Below are 25,256 nucleotides of genomic sequence, written 5' to 3' on the forward strand. Positions count from 1 at the left end.
TCAGTTGCTTTTAATTCTAAGATTCGCTTAGAATTTCTCTTGAGAATACTGGTAAAGAGATGCCATGTGAAGTCATGAACACCATTCACAACAACATAAATATATGTATTAGGTTTTCATCTCATTTTCACATGATTTTTAACTTTTTAAATTTAAAACACTTTTTTTGGAGGTCTTCAGAAATTCACAACTAAATCTCTATTTTCGAAAGAATTAATTTCCAGTTCAGTGGATAGTCTGTTACAGTACTACAAGAGTATTCATGCTATTCATGCGATTTATAAGAAATCAGAAAACCTGAAATTAAATTATGTAACTTTTTAAAAAGCCCTATGATTTAAAAAATTAAGATGATTACATTAGAATATGAATAAAATCCCATTAGCAATCATTCACTGATTTAAGTGTATAATTAAATATATAATTCTATTTTTTCAAAAAAGTACACATTTTATGAGAAAAATTCATCTTATTTTCAGTAAAGGGTGGTGAGCCTTTATTTCTTCCAATCAACAACTATTTGTTAAATTTTATCACATGTATTTTGCTGGGTGCTGAGGATCCAGTGGTGTGAGGACACTTGAATCAGTGAATTCTAATATAGTGCATTCATGAAATATTTTTGGGTGTCCAATCAGTGAATTAACTGACTCTCTAGTTTAGCTATTGTTGCTGTGGTCTAATAGTTTGACAATATATAGGCAAAATTACAGTAGTGATAAAATAATACACATATCTCTTATGTTGTTAATGAGGAAGAAAGTCACCACTGTTCTGGTATTAATTTAGCATTTGCATTTGACATTCTAAATGCGAAGGGGAAACTTCTTATCTTTTTTTTAAATTTTTTTATTAACATATAATGTATTATTTGTTTCAGGGGTACAGGTCTGGAATTCAACGGTCTTACACAATTCACAGCACTCACCATAGCACATACCCTCCCCAATGTCTATCACCCAGCCAGCCCATCCCTCCCACCCCCCTCCCCTCCAGCAACCCTCAGTTTGAAACTTCTTATCTTTACGTTCCACCAGTGGCTGGTATATGAAGCTGCTGTTTTATTTTTTCTATTTTAACAGGGTCAGAGTAATGGTAGGGTTTGCGGTACTAGCTTAAATTTTGAAGAATCATCTTCCTCAAAGTTATCAAATAACTCACTCAGATGAGAACACAAAGAATGAACCAAAAGCCAGGGAATTTGCTAAGAGGCTGTCAATCCCTTCAAAGATTAGAATCCCTGGCCTCTTTCAAAGGTTGCTTTCTAGTCTTAAAGTGTCATTTTACTTGAATATCACCATGTCACAATCTCTAACAGCAATCCAGAAATCACAAACAAACATTTGTATATCCTAGCAACCGTATCTGAAAATACAGGGCAAGTGTGTGTGGGCGTGTGGAAGAGGGGGGTGGGAAGGAGGAGGGGGAATATGAGAATAACAGAAAAGGAGCAGGGTTGGGAGAGTCAAACTTCTTGATTAAGCTGAGCAATTGATTTAGTTGAACATACTGAGGTCTAAATAAGTGTTCCTGGATTAACACAAACATATTGATTATTTCAGTAACGTACACCCAGACTGACGTGTGGCACTTTACACCCTCGTGTCCACGGCATACATTTTGGCAGTCTCTGTCCGAGGGGCTACGTATGGTAGCCCCTTGGCCATGGAAACAGTTGCTGCTGAATAGGCTTTCCTCATGGAGTACGGATAGTTCCTCTCAGGTCCAACATCTGTTGGAAAGAGATAAATGTCATGATATAAAATCATAAGACTCTGTAAACTTTGGGGAGAAAATTTCACTTTACACATTCTTCTCATAAAGAGGCAAGGATATAACTATTCTAAGAAGGAATCATCTAAGAAGAATCCTAGAAGAAAATCAAAGATTTTCATCTGGAAAGTTATTTTTCGATTTAAAACTTGGGTGATTTCCTTTTCTCTCTCTCTCTCTCTCTCTCTCTCATTCTCTCTCTCTCTCTCTCTCTTCTCTTTCTTTCTTTCTGATGAGGAGATAGATTCTCTTGCTTTTTAAGTGATATTTTTAAAAACCCAATAGTAACACATTAAATTTTTTAACAACAAATATTTGACTTGGCTCTCAGTCTACCTCTCTATTTAACTGTAGATATAAATTTAGTAGATTGGATGAAGTTAGATCTATAAAATTCTGAAAATATTGAAATCATCATTTTATATTTAAATGTTGGATATACCTATAGCTGTGGGTTTGTTTGTTGTGTTTTTTTTTTCACCCAATATACCACTAACCAGGTAATAAGACATGAATATTGCAAATCAGTTGTCCTTGAACAACAGAAATAGTTAAAGTGTCATTTTTTAATAATAGGTAAGGATCAAGTAGGCAACACTATTTTGTGTTGGTGAGATCTGTTTCCATTGGGCTGGGAAGATTGATACAGGTGGCAAGTAAGTGTGTTATTTCATTTTGTTCTTACCTTTGAAGAGGTATAAGCAGCATGTCAGGACAGCACCAGCTAAAAAGCAACCCAGAGACCCAGCCATTCCAAGCCAACAAGACCAACCAAATTTGTATTGGATGCCAAGAAATATATTGTGCAAAACCAGAGAAGAACGTTCCACATAAACATCAACAGCATACCACACTGAACCAATGATTCCTGGGGCACCTGAAAGAAAGGAAAGTTGCTAAAAATAATGCAGGCCTTTCCAAATTTAGATTCAAGGAGATCTGACCACTACCCAAAATGCTTGGCATCATTTAGAGGGATAATAATGATGCTATGGATTTATGGACAACTCAAATTTTGGATACCTCTTCTATGTCTTCCTTTTGCTTTCTATTTTGTATTTCTTCTAAACTATGTATCAGTTTATACATAAAGAGAAATACAAAGATTAAACAATGTAGTGTTCCTCTGTGTGTGTAAACTTAAAATGGTCATTGTGGTTTTCCTTAATTTCCCTCTTTCCAATGTTTTCTTAGGTGCTATGTAAAACGAAATGTGAAAAACAAAAGAAAGAACACCAAATCTAAGACAAATAATATACAGCATATGTTCATTCTCTATTGATTTTTAATTAAAAGTATATGTCTTTAAGGATATTCTATTTCTTCTCTGCCCCACCACCTAGACCCACAATTAAAGGTATGTCAGCTACGTAATCAGCACCCATAAGGAAACTATGTTTTTGAAGTCAATAATTTTAGTGTGTAGGGGTCAAAAACAAATAACTGGAGTAAAAACTGTCTTTATTGTAAAATAAATTCTTATCCACCACCCCCACACCATGTAAGAATGAACTAAGAAATTTTGTTCCTTTTAAACAAAATTTAATCCCCAGAATTAGTCTATCTGACAATCGGACTGCCTTGAAATGATGCCACTAGAGTCCTCTCACTTTAAAGGTATAAATTGCACATCATTGCTTAGATGCAAGGGGAAAAGGTGGAGAACTATGGGACAAAAAGTCTATGTGAAAATAGTGTTCACCATTTCATTGCATTCTTTTCCCAACTGTTTAATGCAAGAACTTTAAGAAGGACCAGATCATGAACATAAAACCTTCAGATAACGGTTTAAATTACCACATATTTTCTATAATACTGCAATCTACACGTTTAAGATGGAAATTCCTTTATGAAATTTACAGATTATGGAAAATTCTATATATACACACACATAGATACATATATATGAAATATGTATATATTTCATACCATATAAAAATAGTATGCCATAAATATTTATAAGTAACATATCATATGCATGGCATTAGTATTTTATACATAAAATTAGTATTTTATATATAATATATTTGGCATACTAATTTCAAATGATGGTTCCAAGCCTTTGGCCAACTCTGGAAATTTAATTTTGTCATTTCTTCATCCATTCCTGTAGGGATATTTTTCATCAATTCGTTGTTTCTTTGTTTTTGTTTTAATTTAGCTTGTTTTGTTTTTTTATAAAAAATGGTCTATCTAGTGATATTTCAAGAAGTATTCTGGAGCAAAATTGTATAGCATTAAATGATGTTTAAATTTGTTAAATAAAACACATTGTTACATACAAAAGCTCTATGTTATTACTAGGCAGGACATGGGAATAAATGACTTAAAAAGGAAAGCTTAGTAAGTTCTTGTGACTTTTTAATACAACCTAAGGATCATCAGGCCTTGACTCAATGTGTGTGTGTAAAACTTCAGGGAAGCCCCAGTTTTGACTGTGTGATGGGTTAGGCTCTCTGCTACATGCTTACTCTACCCACACTGGATTTTCATGACAGCAATTCAGTGTAGATATTATTACTGGGGCTTTACCTTATCTTGCAGATCAAGAAAAGGAGGCCAGTTGCTTAACTCACACATCACACGTATATATCTCCACGTATCTATTTTTAGTTTTTATTTTTTTTTAAGTAAACTCTACCACCAACATGGGGCTCCAAGTCACCACTCAAGATCGCATGCTCTACCTACTGAGCCAGCCAGGTGCCCCTCCAAGCATTTTTAGTTCCAAAATCCCTATCCATTCCTCTTGTACTGCTTGTTGATGTTCCCACGAGCATTTGCTTTGCTAACTTTTGGCTGCTACCATAAAAAAATGATGGTTTTCCCTCTGAGGGGTGTGCCCACTGGTTTTCGATCTTCCTGCACTTTGATTTCTTTGACAGTGTATTTTCTCCCAACTTGCATTAAGATCCTAAGAAGACATCATGTTGTGACAGAGGAAGACTAAACTGAATTTAATGACAGACCTTGCTCTTTCATCAATAAACACCATATAAAGTGCTTCTTGACTGTTTATGAGTCATGCTTGATTTATTAGCCTTCAGGACTCCATTTATTCATCTGCTTCTTAAGCGGAGATATAATCTGCTTATTGTTACATTTATGATCAAATGGCCTGGCACATGAGAAAAGTCTAACATAGGACTTGGCACAATTAAGTTCATTGCTAAAAAGAATTGGTGGGAGTGGGTTCAGGTAAGGAGGTGGTGCTTTGGGACTTACTTGAGGATTTAACTTCAGGAATAATCAAAAAATAAATTATTTGAAAATTGTAAATCATTATATAACTTTTTAAAATGGTTAAAAAGTAGTTTGAGGACTTCAATAAACTTTGCTCCGGGATATTAACAAAAATTAATTATTTGATTCCATATCTGAAGTAAGTAGGGTTGGTGGATGTGTTCTTTATTCCTTCAATCTAGAAAAGCAGGTCACATATGTTCCTAAAATGAACTGCTTGACAACAAGCACCCTTCTCCTTCATCTCAAGACCATAGATGTGCATCTCTACCTCACCACTAGTGCAGAGAATACCTGCTATTAGTAAAATGGTTCCGGCAACAAAGCAGATGCGGACTTTGATGTATGGCTCATCAGGGAGGAATTTCACACAGTCAAGACCAAGAAGTAGGGTGATAAATCCAAATCCAGCTAGAATATCTGCAGTAATCATCAATGCTCGAGTTACCACCAGCTTCACTGGAAGATCAGGGCATATGGTTACATAGTGGTCAGAGGAAGGAAACACATTAAGGCACACAGGTGCACCCCAAAACAGATAATCACATACATTAATACACACCCACTGCAAGAATTAGACTTCAAATTTGCATGAACATGGAATGTTTTCATAAAATGCAAAAATATCACAGATTATTGATATTATTATTTGTTTAAGCACTGATTATTACTTAGTCTTGCTGGCCCCCTAGCAAAATGCCTGGCATATAGTGTGGACTAAGTAACTGTTTCCTTGTTTGTTTCCTGTTTTGGAATGAGTCTTGTTCACAAGTATTATAAGTGAATACTGAGTCAAAGTAGACTATCTCTTCTGCAGAAGTTATCCCAATAAATATTTAAGAAATTACTGATCCCACTGCACTTGTTTGAAGGTCTATTGAAAAATATACTTTTGATAGCTGGTTAAAATTTAGTATAGGGGAGCAGGATAAAATACTTCAAGATGTCACTTGCCAATTCAGGCTGGTGGGAGCCATCAGCAGGTTTTTAGGAGAAGAAGCTTCTGTTATTTAGTAGAAAACTGTATCTAGAGGCCAGGTCATATTCTTTTTCATTGCTTCAGGTGGTGACCCTTCTTGGCCGACATTCCATATTAACCCTTTAACCTTGCACTGCCAACTGAGCAAAATTGAAAACTATGGCCACATGAGAATATATGATAGAAGGTCCAGGAAAGAGTATATTGGGTAAACAGAATGGAATAGTAGCCGTCATCATCTGCAATGGAAGCATCCTCAACTATGAAAACCTCTTGGGCTGTTACGCTAAATTTTGAGCGCCTGGTGGCTCAGTCAGTTAAGTGTCTGCCTTCTGCTCAGGTCATGATCTTGGTCTTGGGAAAGAGTCCAACATTGGGCTCCCTGCTCAGCAGGGAGTCTGCTTCTCCCTCTATCTCTCCCCACTGCTCGTGATCTCTCTCACACTCCCTCTCTATGAAATAAATAAAATCTTTAAAAAATAAATTAAAAAAATAAAAATAGGAAAGTTTTGTCATAAATGGAAGGTTAATGATCCTGTGTCAAAGCTACTACTATTTTAGCCACTAGAGGAGTGATACAATTTATTCTTTTGACGGTATAGTAATTATGTTTTATTTTCATAGTGATTGTGGTTTCCTTGCATTTTAAATACTTTTTCCTCAATGATAAGATAAATTTAAGGTTTATTTAGCAATAGGTTGCTTATAAAATGTGGCCAATTTATTTAAAATAAAAAATGCTTTTGGGTCACCTGGGTGACTCAGTCTGTTAAGCATCTGCCTTCAGCTCAGGTCATGGTCCCAAGGTCCTGGGATCAAGCCCTGCATTGGACTCCCTGCTCGGTGGGGAGTCTGCTTCTCCTTCTCCCTCTGTCTCTCCCCCCAGCTTGTGCTCTCTCTGTTGCTCACTCTCTTTCTCAAATAAATAAATAAAATCTTTTAAAAAATACTTTTATGATCCATCTAAGAGAGGAAATCAATGCATAAAATCAGCTTCTACCTGATTTTTTTTTTTTTTTTTTAAGTAGGCTCCATGCCCAGTGTGGAGCCCATTCAACCTAGAGATCAAAACCTGAGCTGAGATCAGGAATCAGTCGCTTAGCTGACTGAGTCACCCAGGAGCCCCAACTTCTACCTGGTTAATAGGTGAATATTTAAGATCTTAAAACGTGGCATTATTTCAAAAGGTTTAAACTTAAATTTCTAATTTAGGCCAAATAGAAAGCCTATTTCAGAAAGAGAAAAATATGTAACTAACTAGGTGATATCAGTTTTTATATTTCAACAATCTTCTTGAACCTCAAATAATATATACAAGTGGGTTTCCTACTCAGCACCCCAAATTAAGCAGTCCCACGCTTTGGAGTGCCTTCCTTAAACATTTTTAAGTCCCCTTTTAGAACCTGGGTCCAACAAGGCCAGGATTGCTATCTGGATGGGATGCCCTAAAATCATGGCCCTGGTTTTCCCCTCTCCAACAATTGATCCCACACAAAGTGTGATTCTTTCTTTCTTTCTTTCTTTTCTTTCTTTCTTTCTTTCTTTCTTTCTTTCTTTCTTTCTTTCTTTCTTTCTTTCTTTCTTTCTCTTCTTAGAATTATTTATTTTTTTTATTTATTTGAGAGAGAGGGAGAGAACAGGGAGGGGCAGGGGGAGGGGGAAAGAGCAACTTTAGCAGACTCCTTGCTGAGCTCAGAGCCCAACATGAGGCTTAATCCCAAGACCCTGAGATCGAGACCTGAGCCAAAACCAAGAGTCGAACCTTAACTGACTGCACCACCCAGGGGCCCCCAGAGTGCGATTTCTGATGCTCTGTGGAACTTCCAGACTCATGCCTATGGTGTCATCCAGTCAGCCCCATGGCCAGCCCAGTTCCAAGAGGGCAGCTCTGCGGGCAGATGGCTAATGCTAACCAGCCAGGAATTTCTTTCTGGGAATTTCTTTCTGGAAATTGAGATTTGGCTGCTAGAATAATGTTAAACATTCTGATTTGGGGACAGAGTATTCAACAAGAGTCCTGAAAAAAAAAAGTTGTCTGGGTCTGTATACTCTAGGTCTATAGAACAATGGAAAAGTTTATCTAATTGTGATTCTATAAAAGATACCAAAAACTAAAGGTGAAATCTCACAGGTAATATCCTAACTTAGAGGACATAGTTATGTTCTTTTCTTAGAATACAGTTTCATCTCTGTTGTGTCTAAGCATATGATAGAATTTTTAAAATAAAAGTAATGAATCTTTAGCATATTATTTGAAATTAATAGGTAAGAATATATTTAAAAAGATGAGATAGTATAGGCAAATGATTTAAAAAAGAAATATTAAAATATAAACAGCAGTTTTCTCTGTGCTGTAAGCTTGAGTGATTTTCTGTTATTCTTGCATAAATGTACATAACAATATTTAGAAGTTCAAAAATTTTTTTTTCTCACCCTCATCATAGGACTAAATTTCTGGAATAGCCTAGGGTCCACATAAACTTACACTCTTATTGACCATATCATGCTTCTTTGTAGGTAGAACTAGGTTAGCCCAAGGAGGGTAAAAGAGAAAGAATTAAGAGGCCCTAAAGAAAATGAAATATGGGCCTTAGGAATTAGATTAAAGAACACTCAAATCCTGAATAGCAGAAGATATTTTCAACCACTGCTCCTTTTAAGTGCTTATCCCTGGACTGAACTAGCTGTTGAGGGGAAAAGTCACATTCCCAGGTTTGCTTTTCATTTATCTTGAGAAAAGAAATTTCCATTCCCTGCTGTACCTCATCCTATGCTTTGTAGGAGACCGAAACCAATTAGTTTTAACAACAGCACCCGTATTTCTTGGCATGACTGGATGTTCTAAATAAATAAATAAACATTATGGAGAAAAACTGAGAGAATCAATGATAACATTTTTAACTTATGAAATCTCTTTATTTCATAGAAATGTGGATCTTGCTAACCTGATTAAAATTTAAAGCTAAAGGTCGGGAAGATGAAGGACCTGGTTCTACCTTACCTGCTAACCCTGTGTACACTGATTTTTTTCATTCCCTGATCCCTGTCTGTGTGCCTCTCTTTACCTATCTATCTCCATGTCTGTTTTTCTGTTTCTCTGTCTCTGCCCCTCTACTTCACCTTCTCTCTTTCTCAGCAAATCTCCCGTTGAATTACTGTAAACTTCCTATTTGACTTAGGTCACAGCTAAAAGACATCTCTGAAATAACTTTCATCTAATCTGTGGACTCTAATCCTCAAATCACAGCACCCTGAAGAATTCATTTCAATTTAAAAAGTGTTTACTTTAAGTCTACTGTGCCTAAGACATTCTGCCAGGCCCTTTGGGGGAGCAGAGATGAACAAGTTAATATTTTTACCCTAAAGGAATGTATAAATACATAGAGAAAGATAAAATATGCTCAAAATGTTTCAATTCACATTTCTGAAATAAACTAAATGTTTTAATCGAAACATCTAAAATTAGACAGAACTTTACCATAGACTGTAGAAAATAAAAATACGCAATGGAAACCCAAGTTCAGTGTTGTTTGGTACCCTGTCCCTGGAAAAGGGGTTGACTACGGCATACATACGGGGGTGTTCGGCAAGGATAGAATCGTATTCGTCACAGGTGCGGATCCCATCAAAAGCATTCGTGACACACTCCCACCAGAGGCCTCGGCATTTTGTGCTCACCTAGATGTTGGAGAAGACACCATGTGAAACAACTCACGCAGACACACTTCAGCTCCCCTCGATCAAAGGAAGACCTTTGGCTGTTGTGCGTTTGATAGTAAAATACAGTGGCTGCAAGCGTGATCGGAATTTCATTTACAATAAACACAGTGTTTTAGAGTATTTTCCCTTAAGCACTAATAGCTAAAGGCTTTCCTCACAGGGAAATGAATTCACTTCCTGATGGGGGGTGGGGAGGAGGCGGGCAGGGCGTGTGGTGCTCAACATAGATAAAATCACCATTACATATATGCAAATGTTTATGGCTGGTTCCATCATGGAGTCGTAGTTTAACATGGAGACAGTTCTTGGCATTCCTGTGCTGACATTTGTTCTTCAATCAATCAATCAATAAATAATCTAACAATGGATGTTAACTTTGACATCCTGAGTCTGTTAAGAATGTACATTAATTTTTGCTCACCGTAAACACTGAGTTCCATGAAGAAAGGTGTTATTATATATGAAGTTCATAAATTTACAATAATCGCCAAAGAAAGCGATACCTAAAGAAAACAGTAAATCAAATATGAAGACCCACAACTTCTTCCTCCTTGCTCCACTGACACACTACAAATGTTGAAGCTATGAGATGGATGTGAACAAATTAAGCATTAACTTCATACCATCAGACAGCCATAAACCACTTTTACTTAGAAACTCTGGGCAGATGATTTTAAGTGTCCACCTAGAGCTACAAGATACCAGTGTCCTCAGGCTTTCCCTACCTTATCCATAAGCTACAAGTCACAATAGATTTCTTAAAATTGTAAACATGCCAACGGAAAATAGTTTCAAATATTCCTGACACAGCTCATGCATATGGAACAGAGCTAATATGATTGTTTGTCTTGATTCAATTACAGATTCACATTACCTGGGAATTCTGGGAATAGTTTAGTAAAATTTAACCAAGAATTATCTAGGAAAAGAAAAGCTGAAGTTTTTTCCTTAAAGAAAGAATAAACAACAAAGTAGGAAGAGAAATGCAAAAGCAGGGAGATCATAACTGGTGTGAAGAAAGAAGGAAGGAACATAAAAACACTTTGATCTGCAAAAGCAAACCATATCTGGGAATATTTGTGCTTTGAAACTCTCTGCTCCGTGTTCTGCCTTGAAGCTGTGTTGTGAGCCAGATAAAATTGCACTGCTTGCCACTCAACCACAGATTTTAATGTTGTGCTTCTATTACCACTTTATATGTAAAATACTCTTAGTTGGTAATAATTTAAAAAATCTACATGGAGTCTACACTATGAAGCAGTTACTACTTAAGTATATTATGATCTCCCTTATTCCTTAAAGGATCCTTTGAGATATCAATTATTATCAGCTATTTTACAAATAAGGAGAATGAGGCACAGGAAAGGTAAGTGATAACCCCAAGAAAGCATAGTTAATAAGTGGAGGAGATAGGACTCAAATGCAGCTGTGTGTTTGCTCTTAAGCACTGCAGTATACTTAAAAACCCATTTAAAAAAAATTCCAAATTCATTTCAGGCTAGCTTTGGAAATTGGAAGATAGCTTTGAGTGAAGTGTTAAACCCTAACTTTAATATCATCCTATGGCTACTATTCTACAAAACCTCACTTTGGCTTACTCCTCCTAAGGTTAAATCTGAAGGAATGTTTTGGAGTTTGGGAATATTATCTGCCTAAGGAAACACGGGGACAAAAATTTAACAAAGAAGGGCCACCTTGTGAAATTTAACATATCAATTTCTAAAGAAAGATGTGAACATCTCAATTTAGATATGCATGCAAGTTAAGCTATGGTTAAAAAAGTAATAGACTTTTGGATGGAACTAGAGGGTATTATGCTAAGCGAAATAAGTCAATCAGAGAAAGACAAGTATCGTATGATCTCACTGATATGAGGAATTTAAGAAACAAGACAGAGAATCATAGGGGAAGGGAAGGAAAAATGAAACAAGACGAAACCAGAGAGGGAGACAAACCATAAAAGACTCGTAATCTCAGGAAACAAACTGAGGGTTGCTAGAGTGGAGGGGGGTGGGAGGGATGGGGTGGCTGGGTGATAGACATTGGGGAGGGTATGTGCTATGGTGAGCACTGTGAATTGTGTAAGACTGTTGAATCACAGACCTGTACCCCTGAAACAAATAATACATTATATGTTAAAAAGAAAAAAAAGTAATAGACATTTAATCTAAATTGATACTAATTAGGTGTGTTGTATCCTTGGGCTACATCTTACTTTTTTTGAGCCTCACTCTTCTTATTTGTATAAAGGAAATGGTACTAAGATAGTTATAAGAATCAAAAATTACAAACACATAATATAAATGATTTGCTCATAAATGATCTTAGTAAAGTACTTAAACATTATAACAACCTGAATAGTGACTGTGTTCAACATTACTAACTAAGGGTTATATAAGAGAAAAAAGGCATATATAATGGGTTGAATGATGGCCCCCCAAAAGATGTCCATGTCCTAAGTCCCAGAACCTGTGGATGTGACCTTTACTGGAAAAAGGGACTTTACATATGTAATGAAGTTAGGGATCTTGAGATAAGGAGATCATCTTGGATTACGAGGGTGGGCCCCAAATCTGATGACAGGTGTCTTGATGAAAGACTATATAGAGCAGGAGGCAATGTGACCATAGAGGCAGAAATTGGAAGTCATGTGGCCATAAATCAAGGAATGCCGACAACCCCCAGCAGCTGGAAGATGCAAGGGATGGATTCTCCTCTAGAGCCTTCAGAAAGAGTGCAACCCTGTCAACACCTTGATTTCAAACCTCTGGCCTCCAGAACTTGGAGAGAATAAATTTCTTTTGTGTGAAGCCACCAAATTGTGGTAATTTGTTATGGCAGTCGTAGGAAACAAATACAGTAGAGATGACTGGTAGGGAACTATTACGCCATAATAGAAAACAGGCCTTCTCATAGCTTATTGCCCTTTGGTCTCTCAATTAACAGGAACATACTGCACCCAGTTTATTCCGACTTGAGCCAGGTTATGCGGATTTGAAGTCACTGCTCTACAATCGGACAGTGACTGTCCACAGTTCCTGCTGTCTAACAGCCACTAAAACAAGCCAACCAACCAACCGTGGTATTTCTCGTTATATATGAGCTTCTTTAGAAAGGAAATTGATATATATATATATATATATATACTCAAAATACTCATTTTATGAGTATATATATATATACTCAAAATACTCATTTTACACTAAAATAAAAGAGTCTCTTGGCAAAATAATCCAGCAGTGGTGTCATTTTCAAAGCTATTGATCATTTACCTGCAATGACCATATTTAGAAAAGCAATGAGCTCATTAGAGGAAACAAGGAATCCAATTTCATTAGGTATTAATGCTCTGGGGCACACTATGAGAGTGCTTGGTATTCACACTTGGTTAAGGTACGTGAGAATAGTGGCTGTAATTAACTAAACTTCTGTGTTAATATAGCACTTACTGGAGACACCCTTAAAGGTGCCTTTGTGCACAAAAGACAAGGTTAAAAGATTTTATGTTATTTATCATATTTAGGAAAGCCCTTCCTTGTCTGTAATATATAATCTTCACTTACTTATCCCTGGGTTATACAACGGCTTATTAGCTTATTAAGAACTTCCTAAAAGGCAAGTAAATCTAAATTCTTAAAAGTTTTAAGACAAGGTTCTGTTTAAAAAGCAGACTGAGGCTTAAAATATTATGGTTAACCTTTCTTAAAGGGCAAAAATGCAGAATGTTAACTAATAATTCTTATCTTACAGGATCATTCAAAATAGAAGATTCTAATTTTAAGCTTACTCTTTTAACATGCAATTTATGCATTAATAAATATAGATAATGATACAATAGGAATTTCTACATTATTTCAATGAATATCTATTAATCCTGAAGCAAGAAACAGATTATCTCAACGGGGAGAGCTCAGTTTATCCAAGATGTAACAATAAAAGTACAAGTCACAAACATGGGGCCAGCATAAGTCTCTTGATATTAATTACTTACAATAGTAAAACATAGAGATCTTACAGAACAGTCCAGATTTCTGGCTTCTGTTGGAAACTTGGTCCTTCTGGCCACCTGGACTCCTCAGTTCCACATAACAACAATTAGCAGCAGCTAAGTGGCTACTCCCGTTAGGTGGGGCTTGTGCTCACAGGTTCCTCACCCCCCTACCCAGTCTTCCTCTCTCATGGATGTTGACTACCCGGTTCCTAACAGCATGTAACTTTCCTGCTCCTGGTGTATAATAATGAGAACACCTTCCTTTGCCTTCAAGTTGTCAAATTTCTACCTATCATTCAAGTCCCACTTCAAAGATACTCCTTCCTCCATGAAGTTCTCCCAGTTTCTCCAGCTGGAGTTAATTTCTTCTTAGATCATACCATAATTTGTTCATATTCTATAGTATTTACAATATAGTATTATTATTTTATGTACATTTATGTACATCTGTCTCCCATGTCTATCTGTTGTCATCTTTCAAACTTTATTCATTGAGTGTCTGTCATGTGTCAGGCAACAGACTAACAAAATGCTGGGGATACAGCAGGGACCAAAGCACGTGTGGCACCTTGTTTCAAGGAGCTTACAGACCCTCCTGCTTGGAACATAATAGATGCTCAATAGATGTTTATTGAGAAAAAAAAAAAAAGTAGGTCAATTTTTCAAATCCACACACACCGACTCTCATTTGAACTCTAGCTGATACAGTATATTCATAGTCAATGCTTAATATGTGGTTTTGACTTGACTGAATAGACAAAACAGCTGAATCAGGGAGTCAGAGAACTATTACTTAGACTACAGGGTTTATACTGACTTGCTGTCCACCTGGACCCTAGCTACTCACCTGGGTCTGGGAAGTGTTTACCGCAGGACTCAGGATGAGCAGGTTACCACTCAGAAAAAGCTTTAGGAACCTGTATTAACCATGAATCTTCCCGTTGAATTTATAGTATCTTAAATTAGCTTCTTAATCCTGAGATTTCTTATTCTGATCTCTTTAGTAGCCTTCCATTAAGGCTTCTCTATCCTAGTCTTTGCCAATTTTTCTTTCCTTATCACTCCGGAAATATTTACAAGCAGCAACACACAATTTTGCCTACCTTGTCTTGTTTCCTGTAGTTCTGGATGTGTTTGTCTTGCCTCCAAATATTTTATCTATCTTTTGAGAATTAGAGAAATTTAAAAATACTTTAATTCATTGGCATTTATTTTTCACCAGTTACGTGGGAGAAAAAAATATATACAAACACACACACACTCACACACAATAGGCTTGTAAATATCTATCTTGGGCTGACCACTATCAAATAAGATTTTTCTTTGCCAATATGCATTAGGTTATAAATGTATGTGCAGTGGGATGTATGTGTAAATATAATACATATAGGAGGAAGTATGCATAAACCAAAAGAACAGTAAAATAAGTCATGAAGATATATTATTTTAAAAACCACCTTGCATTCACATACTAGAAGAATTTATGCATTTTACATCACTGTTGCCATTCTTGTGCTAATGTACTTGAACACTGAAGACGCAACTTACCTCTTTCTAGTATTTAAATACATTTATTAAGATGCAAAAGGTTTAATACTATAGTAAGTAGCATGTTTTACTACTATGACTTGAAACAATTTCAATTTTAACATGAAAGCCATTTGAATTTTTTATACTACAATTCTGAACTTTTATTTGAATACTTTATATTATTTTTCTTGCCATACCGGGTCTAAAAGAACTCAAAACCGGTATTTATGATAAGGAAGCAAGATTAAAATAAGCATAATAGATGTTTCCTTGCCTCTCCATTTAGGCGCCATGAATTTATTTGCTAAACTACATTTCGTTTAGTTCTGCCTGCTTATTTGTGGAGCACTGGCTAGAGGTATAAATGGCAAGAATGAGATAATGCATACTTACTAGGTAAAATATAATTTTTGTGGCCTTCATGGTTATATGACCTAATTTACATATTTAAACTATGTAAATATTTCACTTTTAACATTTATTGTTTACTTTGTTTAAGTCACATATTTAATCATTTTAGAATGCTTATGAGAGCATGGTATCACAACTTTGCAATGACGATTGCATCAGTTGTGACAGATCACAGTGTACGTTGAGTGAATGATAATAAAATATTCATTCATTTTTTTCTCTCTCCTTTTCTTCATTTCTGTGTTTATATGAAGCACCAGGCAGAAAAGCCTTATTCTCTGGGCCAGAATGCACTCTTCACCAACCTTATTATACCTCCCAGGGAATTAGATTTTTATTCCTATCTTATTAAAAAGAGGAACCAAACCCATATCTTGAAAAAAGTTTAAATTGTAGTAAGGTAAAAAATCTTGCTGGGGTAAAGGTGGTGGTCTCCCTACAGAGATACTTCTCATTCATGGTTCAGTGTGTGATTTCCAAAGATCACTTCACATTATATTTCATTCATTTACTCATTCTTTTCATAAATATGCCAAGTATCTTAATATGTGCCCAATCGATTCATGTGAATCACAAGTTCCCATGATTTGGAAGTTGGTGCTAGGGTGCAGTAGGAGATCATGAGATGAACGAGAGAATATTTGCAGCCGCCAGGGGCTGCTGAAGGAGTTCACAATGAGTTGAAAATAGAACTAGTATATAAAAAATCAGAGTAGATGCTAGGTATAATTTTAATATTTATTTTATGTCTGAAACAATGTAGCGTCATTAATGTAATTAGAAATCCCAGGGGAGAAGCTGGTTATGGGGGTAAAATAAATCCAAATATTAGAAACTTTCATTTGAAGTAATAAAATTTTAATCATAATAGTGCTTGGTATATAGCAAGTTCTCAGTAAATAATTAACACAAGATTAACTGAAAACGGATTAATCTTGTGAAAACATTCTTTCCTCCTGATAATTGAAAGACCAGTAACTTTGTGAAAAAACTTTCTTATTTCAGTGTGGATAATGAAGAATTACATATCTTCTAAATTAGTCAACATATTAACAATATTATTAATTCACAATTTATTTTTCTTTTTAAAATGTATACAATGGGTAACTTATGCTATTTTGTCTCTATTGTCTTCCTTCTTCCCTGGTGAGACAAAAAGGGAGCAGTCATTAAGTATAAAAATGGGCAAACCACAGCTCAGAGAAGTAAACAAAATTTCTCCAAGAGAATCAATAGCGAAAACAGGAATAGAACTTAAATCTCATATCTCTCCCTTCAGTGAACGTTATACAAAATGTCATCTCCTCCTCCAGAACAAAAACAACACAATAAACTGCAAATAGACAATAATATATCTCTTGTTTATTGACTGATTTGTATTTGCCCGGTATTGTGGTAAATGCTTTAGATACACAAGCTCATTTAATCCTCACAGGACACTTATGATGTGCATATTATTATTCTTTTACAGAGGAGGAAATATGCTTTATAGCAATTTAAATGTCTGCAATTTAAATGTATACAGGTATTGCCTGGCAGTGTGGGATTTAATCTCAGGTCCTCGAACATCAAGTCCAACCTGTGAGCTTCCTCACTGTAAAGCGTTCTTTCCTGACCCCTTGAGGTGCTATATCATAATCTAAATGAGGAAAAAACAGTGGGATGGTCCAGGGACATTGCTGCTTGATGACTTCTTTATAGACATTAGCTCTCTTCCATTTAATTACTTGGTGAGTAACGCTACCATTCCTCTAATTGCCTAAAAGCAGTAAAGGGGATTTCACCCTTGACTTCTCCCCCAAATCAGCTTCTTTCCCCACATGCAACTATCAATCCTATTGATTGTAGTTCTTTAGAGCTTCCCATATCTTCACACATCTCGCTATGCTTGCTGCCTCAATAGTCCAGACCACCATCGCTTCCCTTCTGTTCTATGGCAAAGACCTCTCAATTAGTCTCCCTACACTTCATTTACCCATTCTCACCATTCCCCACAAGTAGCTAGAATAATCGATCTTTGTGAAACACATGCATTTGTTTGTTTTCAGTGAAGCACCTTTCTCTATTGCAAAAGATCTAAATTTTACGTGAACCAAAGCCTTTGATGACCAAGCTCCTATATACTCCCTCCTATACTGGAAATTCTTACCATGCTGAGACAGTCTAAAGCCACAAATATTGCTCTTACCTGGATCTCTGCCCATACTCTTTCCTGTGCTTGGGATACTCTCCACTTCTCCCTCACCCACCTATTCTTCAAGTCCTAGTTTAGGTATTTCTTCTTCTGGATTGCCTTTACTCATTATCTGAGATTGGGCGAGCTGGCCACTGGGAGTTCTTTGTTATGATGGCACTTGTGACAACATACTGTAGTTCTCTGTTCGTCTGTCTCTGCCCACATGCTGGGAGTAACCTAAGGTAGATCCAGGTTGCATCTTCCTTCCTAACCTGTACCCACCGCAGCACCGGGTGCACAGAGGTATCAATCAGTATTTGTAGAATGAAGGGAGATAGAAAGAAAAGAAAAAAAAAAGGGAGAGAGAAGGGGAAGGAAACAGAGATGAAGGAAAAATGAGTGGAGAGAAAAAGAATAAGTAAGGACAGAAAGAAGAAATAAATAAGGAGACAAGGAGGATGGGAGACAGGAAGGACGGGCGTATGAAGTTACAGAGAAATGGAGAATGTTCGCACTGGATTCCTAATGGAAATTTCGGGGGGAGGCTGCAGACACCATCGGTCCTTTAGTGACGGGCTACATCTCTGGGATTGCAGACCAGTCATAGTCAAGGAGTCCTGGTGTTATTAAAGAATGTGAAGACTGAGGAAGGACTTTGAAACAACGCAGTTTACTTCCTCTTATAATTAAAGAAACTGAGCTGAAGACTGAGCCGGGTCTTGTTCAATAGACGACAGGTAAGTCGCAAACACAGGCTGGAATAATCTTAAAGCCCAAGTTCTGTCCACCATGTGGTCTTCCCGGAGATACAGGAAAATCAGTAGTGAAGGAGAACACAGGCTGGAATAATCTTAAAGCCCAAGTTCTGTCCACCATGTGGTCTTCCCGGAGAAACAGGAAAATCAGCAGTGAAGGAGCAGGCCGGGGCCTCTGGGCCGCTGTCCCCGGGTCGGGGCTGCGCACAGTGCTATTCCTGGGCCCATTTCTTTTTTTCCTAACATTTTTAATTCATGCAAAGAACTTCCCTCTTCAAGGGAGGCCTGAGTAAGGCAAAGTAATATTTTATACTATTTTGAGTATTCTGTAGTAAGACAAAAGAATATTTGAGCTCTTTCTGCCTCATGGCCCTGGTTATTCACCTTAAAAATCCTCTAACAAGCCCTGAGCTTTTGCTCATTCTTTACTTTTGCCATGTGTCCTCTGGTCTGCAAGTCCCCTGCTGCCGTTTCTACCTTTTGAAATCCTTTGCATCTTTTGGAGGATTTGCTCAAATGCCTTTTCCTCCCTGAGACCTGCTTCAACGTCCCCAACAGTTCATAATAATTCTATCTTCTTTGCTCCAATGGTATATTGTTCATTTCTTTCTCAAATATGACCTGGCCTATGCCTTTCATTATAGTTTCGTGTATATCTTTTTTCCTCACTAAATGTCTGCTCCTGGAAGGCAGGACCCACTCTCGTTTTATCTCTGCCTCCCCTAGTAGGACTAGCGTAGTACTTTTTATATGCCATACATTTCGTATTCGTTATGTTGAATGGAACTGTAGAATCTATTTTCCAACTCTGATGCCTACATCACCCTAGAAGGTTAACAAAGCTAACGAAGCTAAAAATTCATAATACTCCTTTGTGTTTAAATACTCCACAGGTAGGGTTTTTTTTAAAGCACTTTTGTTGTGTCAACTTTTGTCCAATACTTGTTTAAAGTGAGCTGTTAATAGGAACCAAAGATAATACATCCATAGGAAGGAAGCAAGGAGAGAGAACACTAGAGTTGAGACAGTGATTATCAAAACCCCCAAATCTGTGGATAATTGTATGCCTTTATATACTGGCCAATTGGGGGAGCAATTAGTACAAGAGATCCATGTCCCTTTAAAAAATATTGATAAATAAAGAGATTGTAGGAGAGAAGAGGCCTAATTTATTTCAGGGTTTTTGTTCTAATGTGGAGGCTTCTTGGGATATGTTTGTGTGATACATTTTAAGTATGAGAAATAGGAAAGAAGCTAAGAAATACTAACTCTTGTCCAAGGTTAGCAAGGATTTACTCGAGGTGAGCAACCTGGGCTGCTCATTCCATTCATTTTAACTAGCAGTGCTCTTGCACAGAGCAGGTGGCAAAGTGGTTGAATACTGTAATCAAAGCAAGAAGGCGTTTTAAATGCCAGGACTCTCAATCTCTCTCAGCAAGGTCTGACCCTTTCTAAACTTCCATTTCTTATCGAGTGAAGTTAGTAATGCTGTCAGCTTGGGCAGTAAGATTTTCAAATTGTTTTAGAAAATATTTTAACAGTGCTTTTAGATGAGGTTTTGCATATTTGTAAAAAATGACTTTTGAGTGTGCTCTAGTTCAACATATTTCTAAATTAATCTCCTGCTACTGGCAATCCACGTTGCAGGGCTAATGGCAGAAGACTTTTTTATCTGTGCTTTTCTCTGAGCACTGTTCAAAGGGCGTTCTGTGTCTCCTTCACCACTTATATGCACAGCCAGATAAAATACATCACTGGACTCGCATATAGCAGACATCCTTTGCAGTGATTCAATTCTATCACAATTTTCAGAAACATAAATTTCTGGCTCTAAAGAAGCATTTATAACTAACTCTGTTGGTTTTGAAATGCCATGTAGAAGCCAGAGGAAAATTAAAAGCAAAAAATAATAATAATAAATGCAAAAATAATACACATCAAAATAGAAAGATTATTACTTTCCGTTTCTAACTCCAACTTGGGAGTCTAATAAATAAAATTAGGGGAAAATATATAAAGTAGCTCTTGGGTATCTTTCCTAAACTTCATAGAGGTGACATTATAGCATTTGTTAGAACAAATTGTTCCCCTCAGGATGTACATAAGAGAGCAGATTGGGTTGCTATATAGTCTTTGAGTTCCTGATATATTGTTTCTTTTTCTTACCCATGCTTTCTGAAGCCTTACTAATGAATAGTATCTGATTTTGAAGATTAGATTTTTACTCAGTTCTACCTTTCTCAGATTCCTCTAGCCACAGGAAATTATTATAAACTTCAAAATTGCTTCTTTCTGAGCTTCTCTAGTAAGAAAAATAAAATGCTTCAAACTCATTTCTTACATAGCAGTTGGCTTCCAAGAGCAGCTTATTTTTGAGAGGGTTTTGTAAATCCTTATCTGTCCCTGGTACTTCAGGACCCACTGGAAAGACTTGCTTTCCCTCAGAGTAGTTGTTCCTACTTGGAAACTCCTTAAAATAACATTTTTTCTCTTGCATAGTAATTGGGTAAGTTTGATATACCTTGTTTGATTACTCGATTTCTTACATTATCACTTCTTAAGAGAGGCTCTCGTGCTACTCATAATCAAGATTAGAAAGTGTTTGGTTGTCAGAAAGTGTGTCACTGGAATGTTATTCAATTTAGCATCGGCAGCAGAGGAAGAGGTGAGTTTCCGGAGGGCTCAGTGACAGGAGTTATGTGATTACCTTTGTGTGAATTCATCCTGCTGAAAAAAGAGGGGTTATTCAGTTACCTCATCTATAAAATGGGATAACAACACCACCTACCTCATAGATTAGCTGTGATGATTAAATGAGCTAATAAGGTAAGACTCAGCAAGTAGTAAGTAAGGAGTAAGTCCGTCCATGTTGGCTATTATTTCTTTCATTAGTCCTGGTAAGTGTCCTGAGACAGTGGGACTGAGAGAAAATTCGGACAGGCTTGGGTCAGAAAAAGAAGGTGCTGACTTCTTACCTCCAGGGAATCGTCAGCATTCACCATCCAACAGTCTGTCCAGGTGGCCACAACCAAGAACCCAGTAGAGAAAAAGGCAAAGAAGCAGGCGACGTACTGAAGAAGATCCCTCATTTTAGCGAGCAGCCTGTCTGGAAGGGACACATGGGCAGCTGCCTGCCCTGGGCCCACTCAGGTGGCTGGAACGTTGTCAGGCTTCCGAGCTTCTGTTACCTGGGGATGGGAAAACACCAGGCTTTTACTTTTCCTCACAGCCCACTGCAGACGTCTTAAGTTGTGGTCAGAGTAATGCGAACAGGCTGTGACCCACAGAGGGGTCCTGGAGGTCACTATCCAAAGCACCCAGCCTCCAATCAGAAGCCAGGTCAGTGAAAAGGCTGAGTGTGTCTTGGGTGGGAGAGAAAAGGAGACCTGGTAACGTTTTCTGCCCGGACTGTGGGCTGATGTCAGATGATGGTCACCCGAGGCACGTGCCAGGGCCAAGATGGAGAGAAAGAAGAAGGGTCACACCCCATGCTGACGCCTGTAAGCTGATCTTTCTCAGGCCCTCCAGGGAAAGTGAGCTATTCTCCTCCCCACCTCCGTAAGGAGGCTACACGGTTGACTGCGTGCTATTTTATTATGAGGACTATTTTAATATGCGTTGACTACCTTAGACAGACAGGCCACCGGTGCAACTATGCCAAACAAGTGCTAGCTCCAGGGAGTTTGCATTCCACGGTGCTGGGCAGAGCAGCCCCTTGAAGGGGTTCTAGCGCCTGGCCCCAGGTGGAGCCACAGCTCCTAACCTCTGGGCACCACAGGGCGGGAGGGAGGACTTGCGCATTTTCATCCAGCCAGCTCTGTGCTGAAATCCTGGCTCTGAAGCTTAGAGGTTGAGGGCACTTGGGTTGTAGTTTCGGTAATATTGGAGGTATGAGTGCCATCTTCATGAGATGCTTGTGAGCATTAAACGATACTGTGTCTGTATATCATTTAGAGGAGTATCTGACCAAAGTAGCTAAATGGTAAACATCAACATGACCAAGAATTCCCTATAAGATTACTTTTCTCCCATGGACCACTGTGTGAATGCCTGTAAAAAACAATCCTGTTTATATTAGGAAAAAGGATTCTTTAAAAAGTTTTTGATATAGTGCGGGCAACTGCAGTTTCACCTATACCTGAGCAGGTGGTCTTATTGGGCATAAATATTCCATAACCAGAAGTCTTTTAAAAATACTTAAAAGAGCATACATACACCATTTTATCATCATCAGATACATGTCTCTAAACTAAAACACAAAATTTAAGTGATAATAATAAAAACTATTTTGCATGTTTCTTAATCCGAGAGAGAGGGAGATAGAAAAAGAAGGGGTTGGTGAGGAACAGGAGAAGAATTACAAATAGGTCATTACTTTGGGAAGAATCAGCCACTAAGATAGTTATTTTAGGAACAGCTCAAGGAAGGATTCCTTTTTTTTTTTTCCAACTTAAAAATGATTGGGTTATACTATTTAAGGTAAAAGGCTAAAATCAGTATTGATACAATATATTTTGAGTGTATATTAAAACAATAAGCTTTTATAATTAAATTCATTATTTTCTCATTTTAATTCACTTGTGTTCAAATATATAAATGTAAACTTAAAAGTAAACTTAAATGTAAAAGTTGATGTAAAACCATATGTGGACTATAAACCAACTGTCACCATAAACAAGGATATATATGTTAACGGTAATCATTAATTTGTAAGGTGCTTTAGAGATGCTTTCAATTTTACTTATTTTATTGACTTATTTTACTTAAAAATTGGGAAAAATAATGCTTGTTTTTTAAAGTGCCCATTTTCAAAGAATGGAATTACCTATGGCAGCTACCATGCACATGCTACTTTGGTGAGTCACAAATCTTTCTCTGTGCCCTAAATCTAAAACATTCATGCTCTATTGATCTGGGAGAGGAAACCCATTCCAAAAGCACACAACCCATTACAGGAAAAGTTCTGGACTTAGCAGCTAGCTTTCCATCCAGAAGACCTTTCACAATGAACTTGTCCTGCTAACAGTGCACCCAGGGCAATGGGTCTAAAACTTCATTGCGCCCTACCATTTCCAAAGCCACTTGTTAGAACTGCAGAAGTGGGAGCTCCACCTTCAAAGATTTGAATTCAGGAAACTGGGCACGGGGTGCCAGGTGTTCACATGTTATAAATGTCTTGTATAAAATTCTGATTCTGAAATAGATGACTGTGCTTTGAGAGACTAAGAAGAACAGAAGAAAAATCAGGATTAAAACCAGCATACTATTTTTCGGAGTCAAACACTATAGATCACAAAGGTGTGGGCAGGGAGATGTCAGAATCGTATCTTTGGTGCCATCATTTCCCTCATGAGTACCAATACCAATGAGATCCAAGTTATCAGGACTTAATGGAGAGGACAAAGAGAGGGAGAAAACACTGAGCACATTGTATGATCTACATACAAACACACATGCACACATGTATCTTGGGAAATCAGAGATTCTTCCACAGGAAAAGTATAGACTGTAACTTAATTTATTAATTCCCCAAGTTGTACTGGACATTGTTAATGATTAAAGGTGGAGGTACTATTCCTGCAACTATAGAACTGTTCCAGAATCAAAAGTTTGTTACTTTTAGAGAATAACATAAGACAAATCAGGTTTCCATGTTATTTCTGAGGGTGAAGCCATAAAAGAAAGGGGATTCAAGAGAGGAAGAGCCACACTTCATAGAGTAGGAAGGACTTCATGGTGGAATGTGTGTGCATTTCTAAGGAAGATTTCAATGTGCAGGCAGCTGTGAAGATGGAGGGTGTAGAAGCAGAACAAATCACTCACAAGCCTATACCGACAAATCCCTCTAGCTCTTTGCCCATGCTCTAGACTCCCATAATTAGCTTTATCAACTCAATCCGGTTTAATTCCATTCTGTGCAGTACACATTTATGGACAGACTACTCTGACTTCAGTCCTAGGCTAGGTTCTGGGGACACAAAAAACGTGGAAGATGGAAGACCTGGTCCCGATCTTCATAAGCTCAATAGTAAATACAAAATATCTTTGCCAGACTAGGTCTGTATTGTCTATATTTTATATGACATAGAAAAGTTTATATTGTCTTTTCAAGACCTTTAGAATTGTGCCCCCAAATACGGTTGAAACTTCCAATTCCAATGTGAAAGGTTGTCCTAAATTCAAAGTAGATCCATTACATTTTAGAAGTCTGGAGGGATGGGCATTGTAGATAGATTAGAATTTAAGGAAAAACTGGGGTGGGTAGAAAGAGGCAGCTTGTACAATCCCTTACTGTCCTCAGTTCTGCTTACATTTTTGTGTTGTGTTTCTTCTTAAGGTGAAAGATATAATCTTGAGTTCTTTGAGATGGAGTTTCTAAGTAACACGCTACCAGCAAGCTCAACACTGCTATTTTAATGTGCTTGTTGTTCAGTTGGTAACTTTAATTTCAAGTTTTATAGTGATAACTGTAAATGATTTGGCTGCTGAACTCTGTTACAATTTTTATTATGTCATAAATTGTATTATACACATCATTACAAATTAATATGAAGAGGAATATATGTTATATATCAAAACTTGTGACTTTCAATTCTAGTATGTTTAGTGTTTTTGCAAAAATGTTTATTTTTATATTATCTGTGATTTTAATATAGTTGAACTAGATTTCTTTGTGAT

The 25,256-nt window shown here is 37.1% G+C and overlaps 1 protein-coding gene across 1 annotated transcript; it reads right to left on the reverse strand.

Annotated features, from left to right (window-relative positions):
* Nucleotides 1–1,592: 1,592 nt before the first annotated feature.
* Nucleotides 1,593–21,877, reverse strand: CLDN16 (claudin 16). The gene is made up of 5 exons (XM_028101099.2): nt 21,554–21,877; nt 9,571–9,673; nt 5,311–5,475; nt 2,459–2,650; nt 1,593–1,732 (listed from the first exon to the last, which is right to left on the reverse strand). Exons 1-5 carry the CDS (start codon nt 21,665–21,667, stop codon nt 1,593–1,595), a joined length of 714 nt encoding a protein of 237 aa, XP_027956900.2. The 5' UTR covers nt 21,668–21,877.
* Between the last annotated feature and the right edge of the window lie 3,379 nt (nt 21,878–25,256).

This window comes from Eumetopias jubatus, unplaced genomic scaffold (genome assembly GCF_037043125.1).
Source record: "Eumetopias jubatus isolate StellerSeaLion01/CBP00866 unplaced genomic scaffold, mEumJub1_p1.0 scaffold_1, whole genome shotgun sequence".
Taxonomy (NCBI): domain Eukaryota; kingdom Metazoa; phylum Chordata; class Mammalia; order Carnivora; family Otariidae; genus Eumetopias; species Eumetopias jubatus.

What these genes read in the sequence shown, in the direction of transcription:
- CLDN16 (XM_028101099.2), bottom strand. Translation starts at nt 21,667, where the DNA reads ATGAGGGATCTTCTTCAGTACGTCGCCTGCTTCTTTGCCTTTTTCTCT. An exon ending in ATGCTGACGATTCCCTGGAG is followed by an intron (nt 9,674 to 21,553) that starts GTAAGAAGTCAG and finishes TCCAACATCTAG; the next exon opens with GTGAGCACAAAATGCCGAGG. An exon ending in TATCCTTGCCGAACACCCCC is followed by an intron (nt 5,476 to 9,570) that starts GTATGTATGCCG and finishes CTGATCTTCCAG; the next exon opens with TGAAGCTGGTGGTAACTCGA.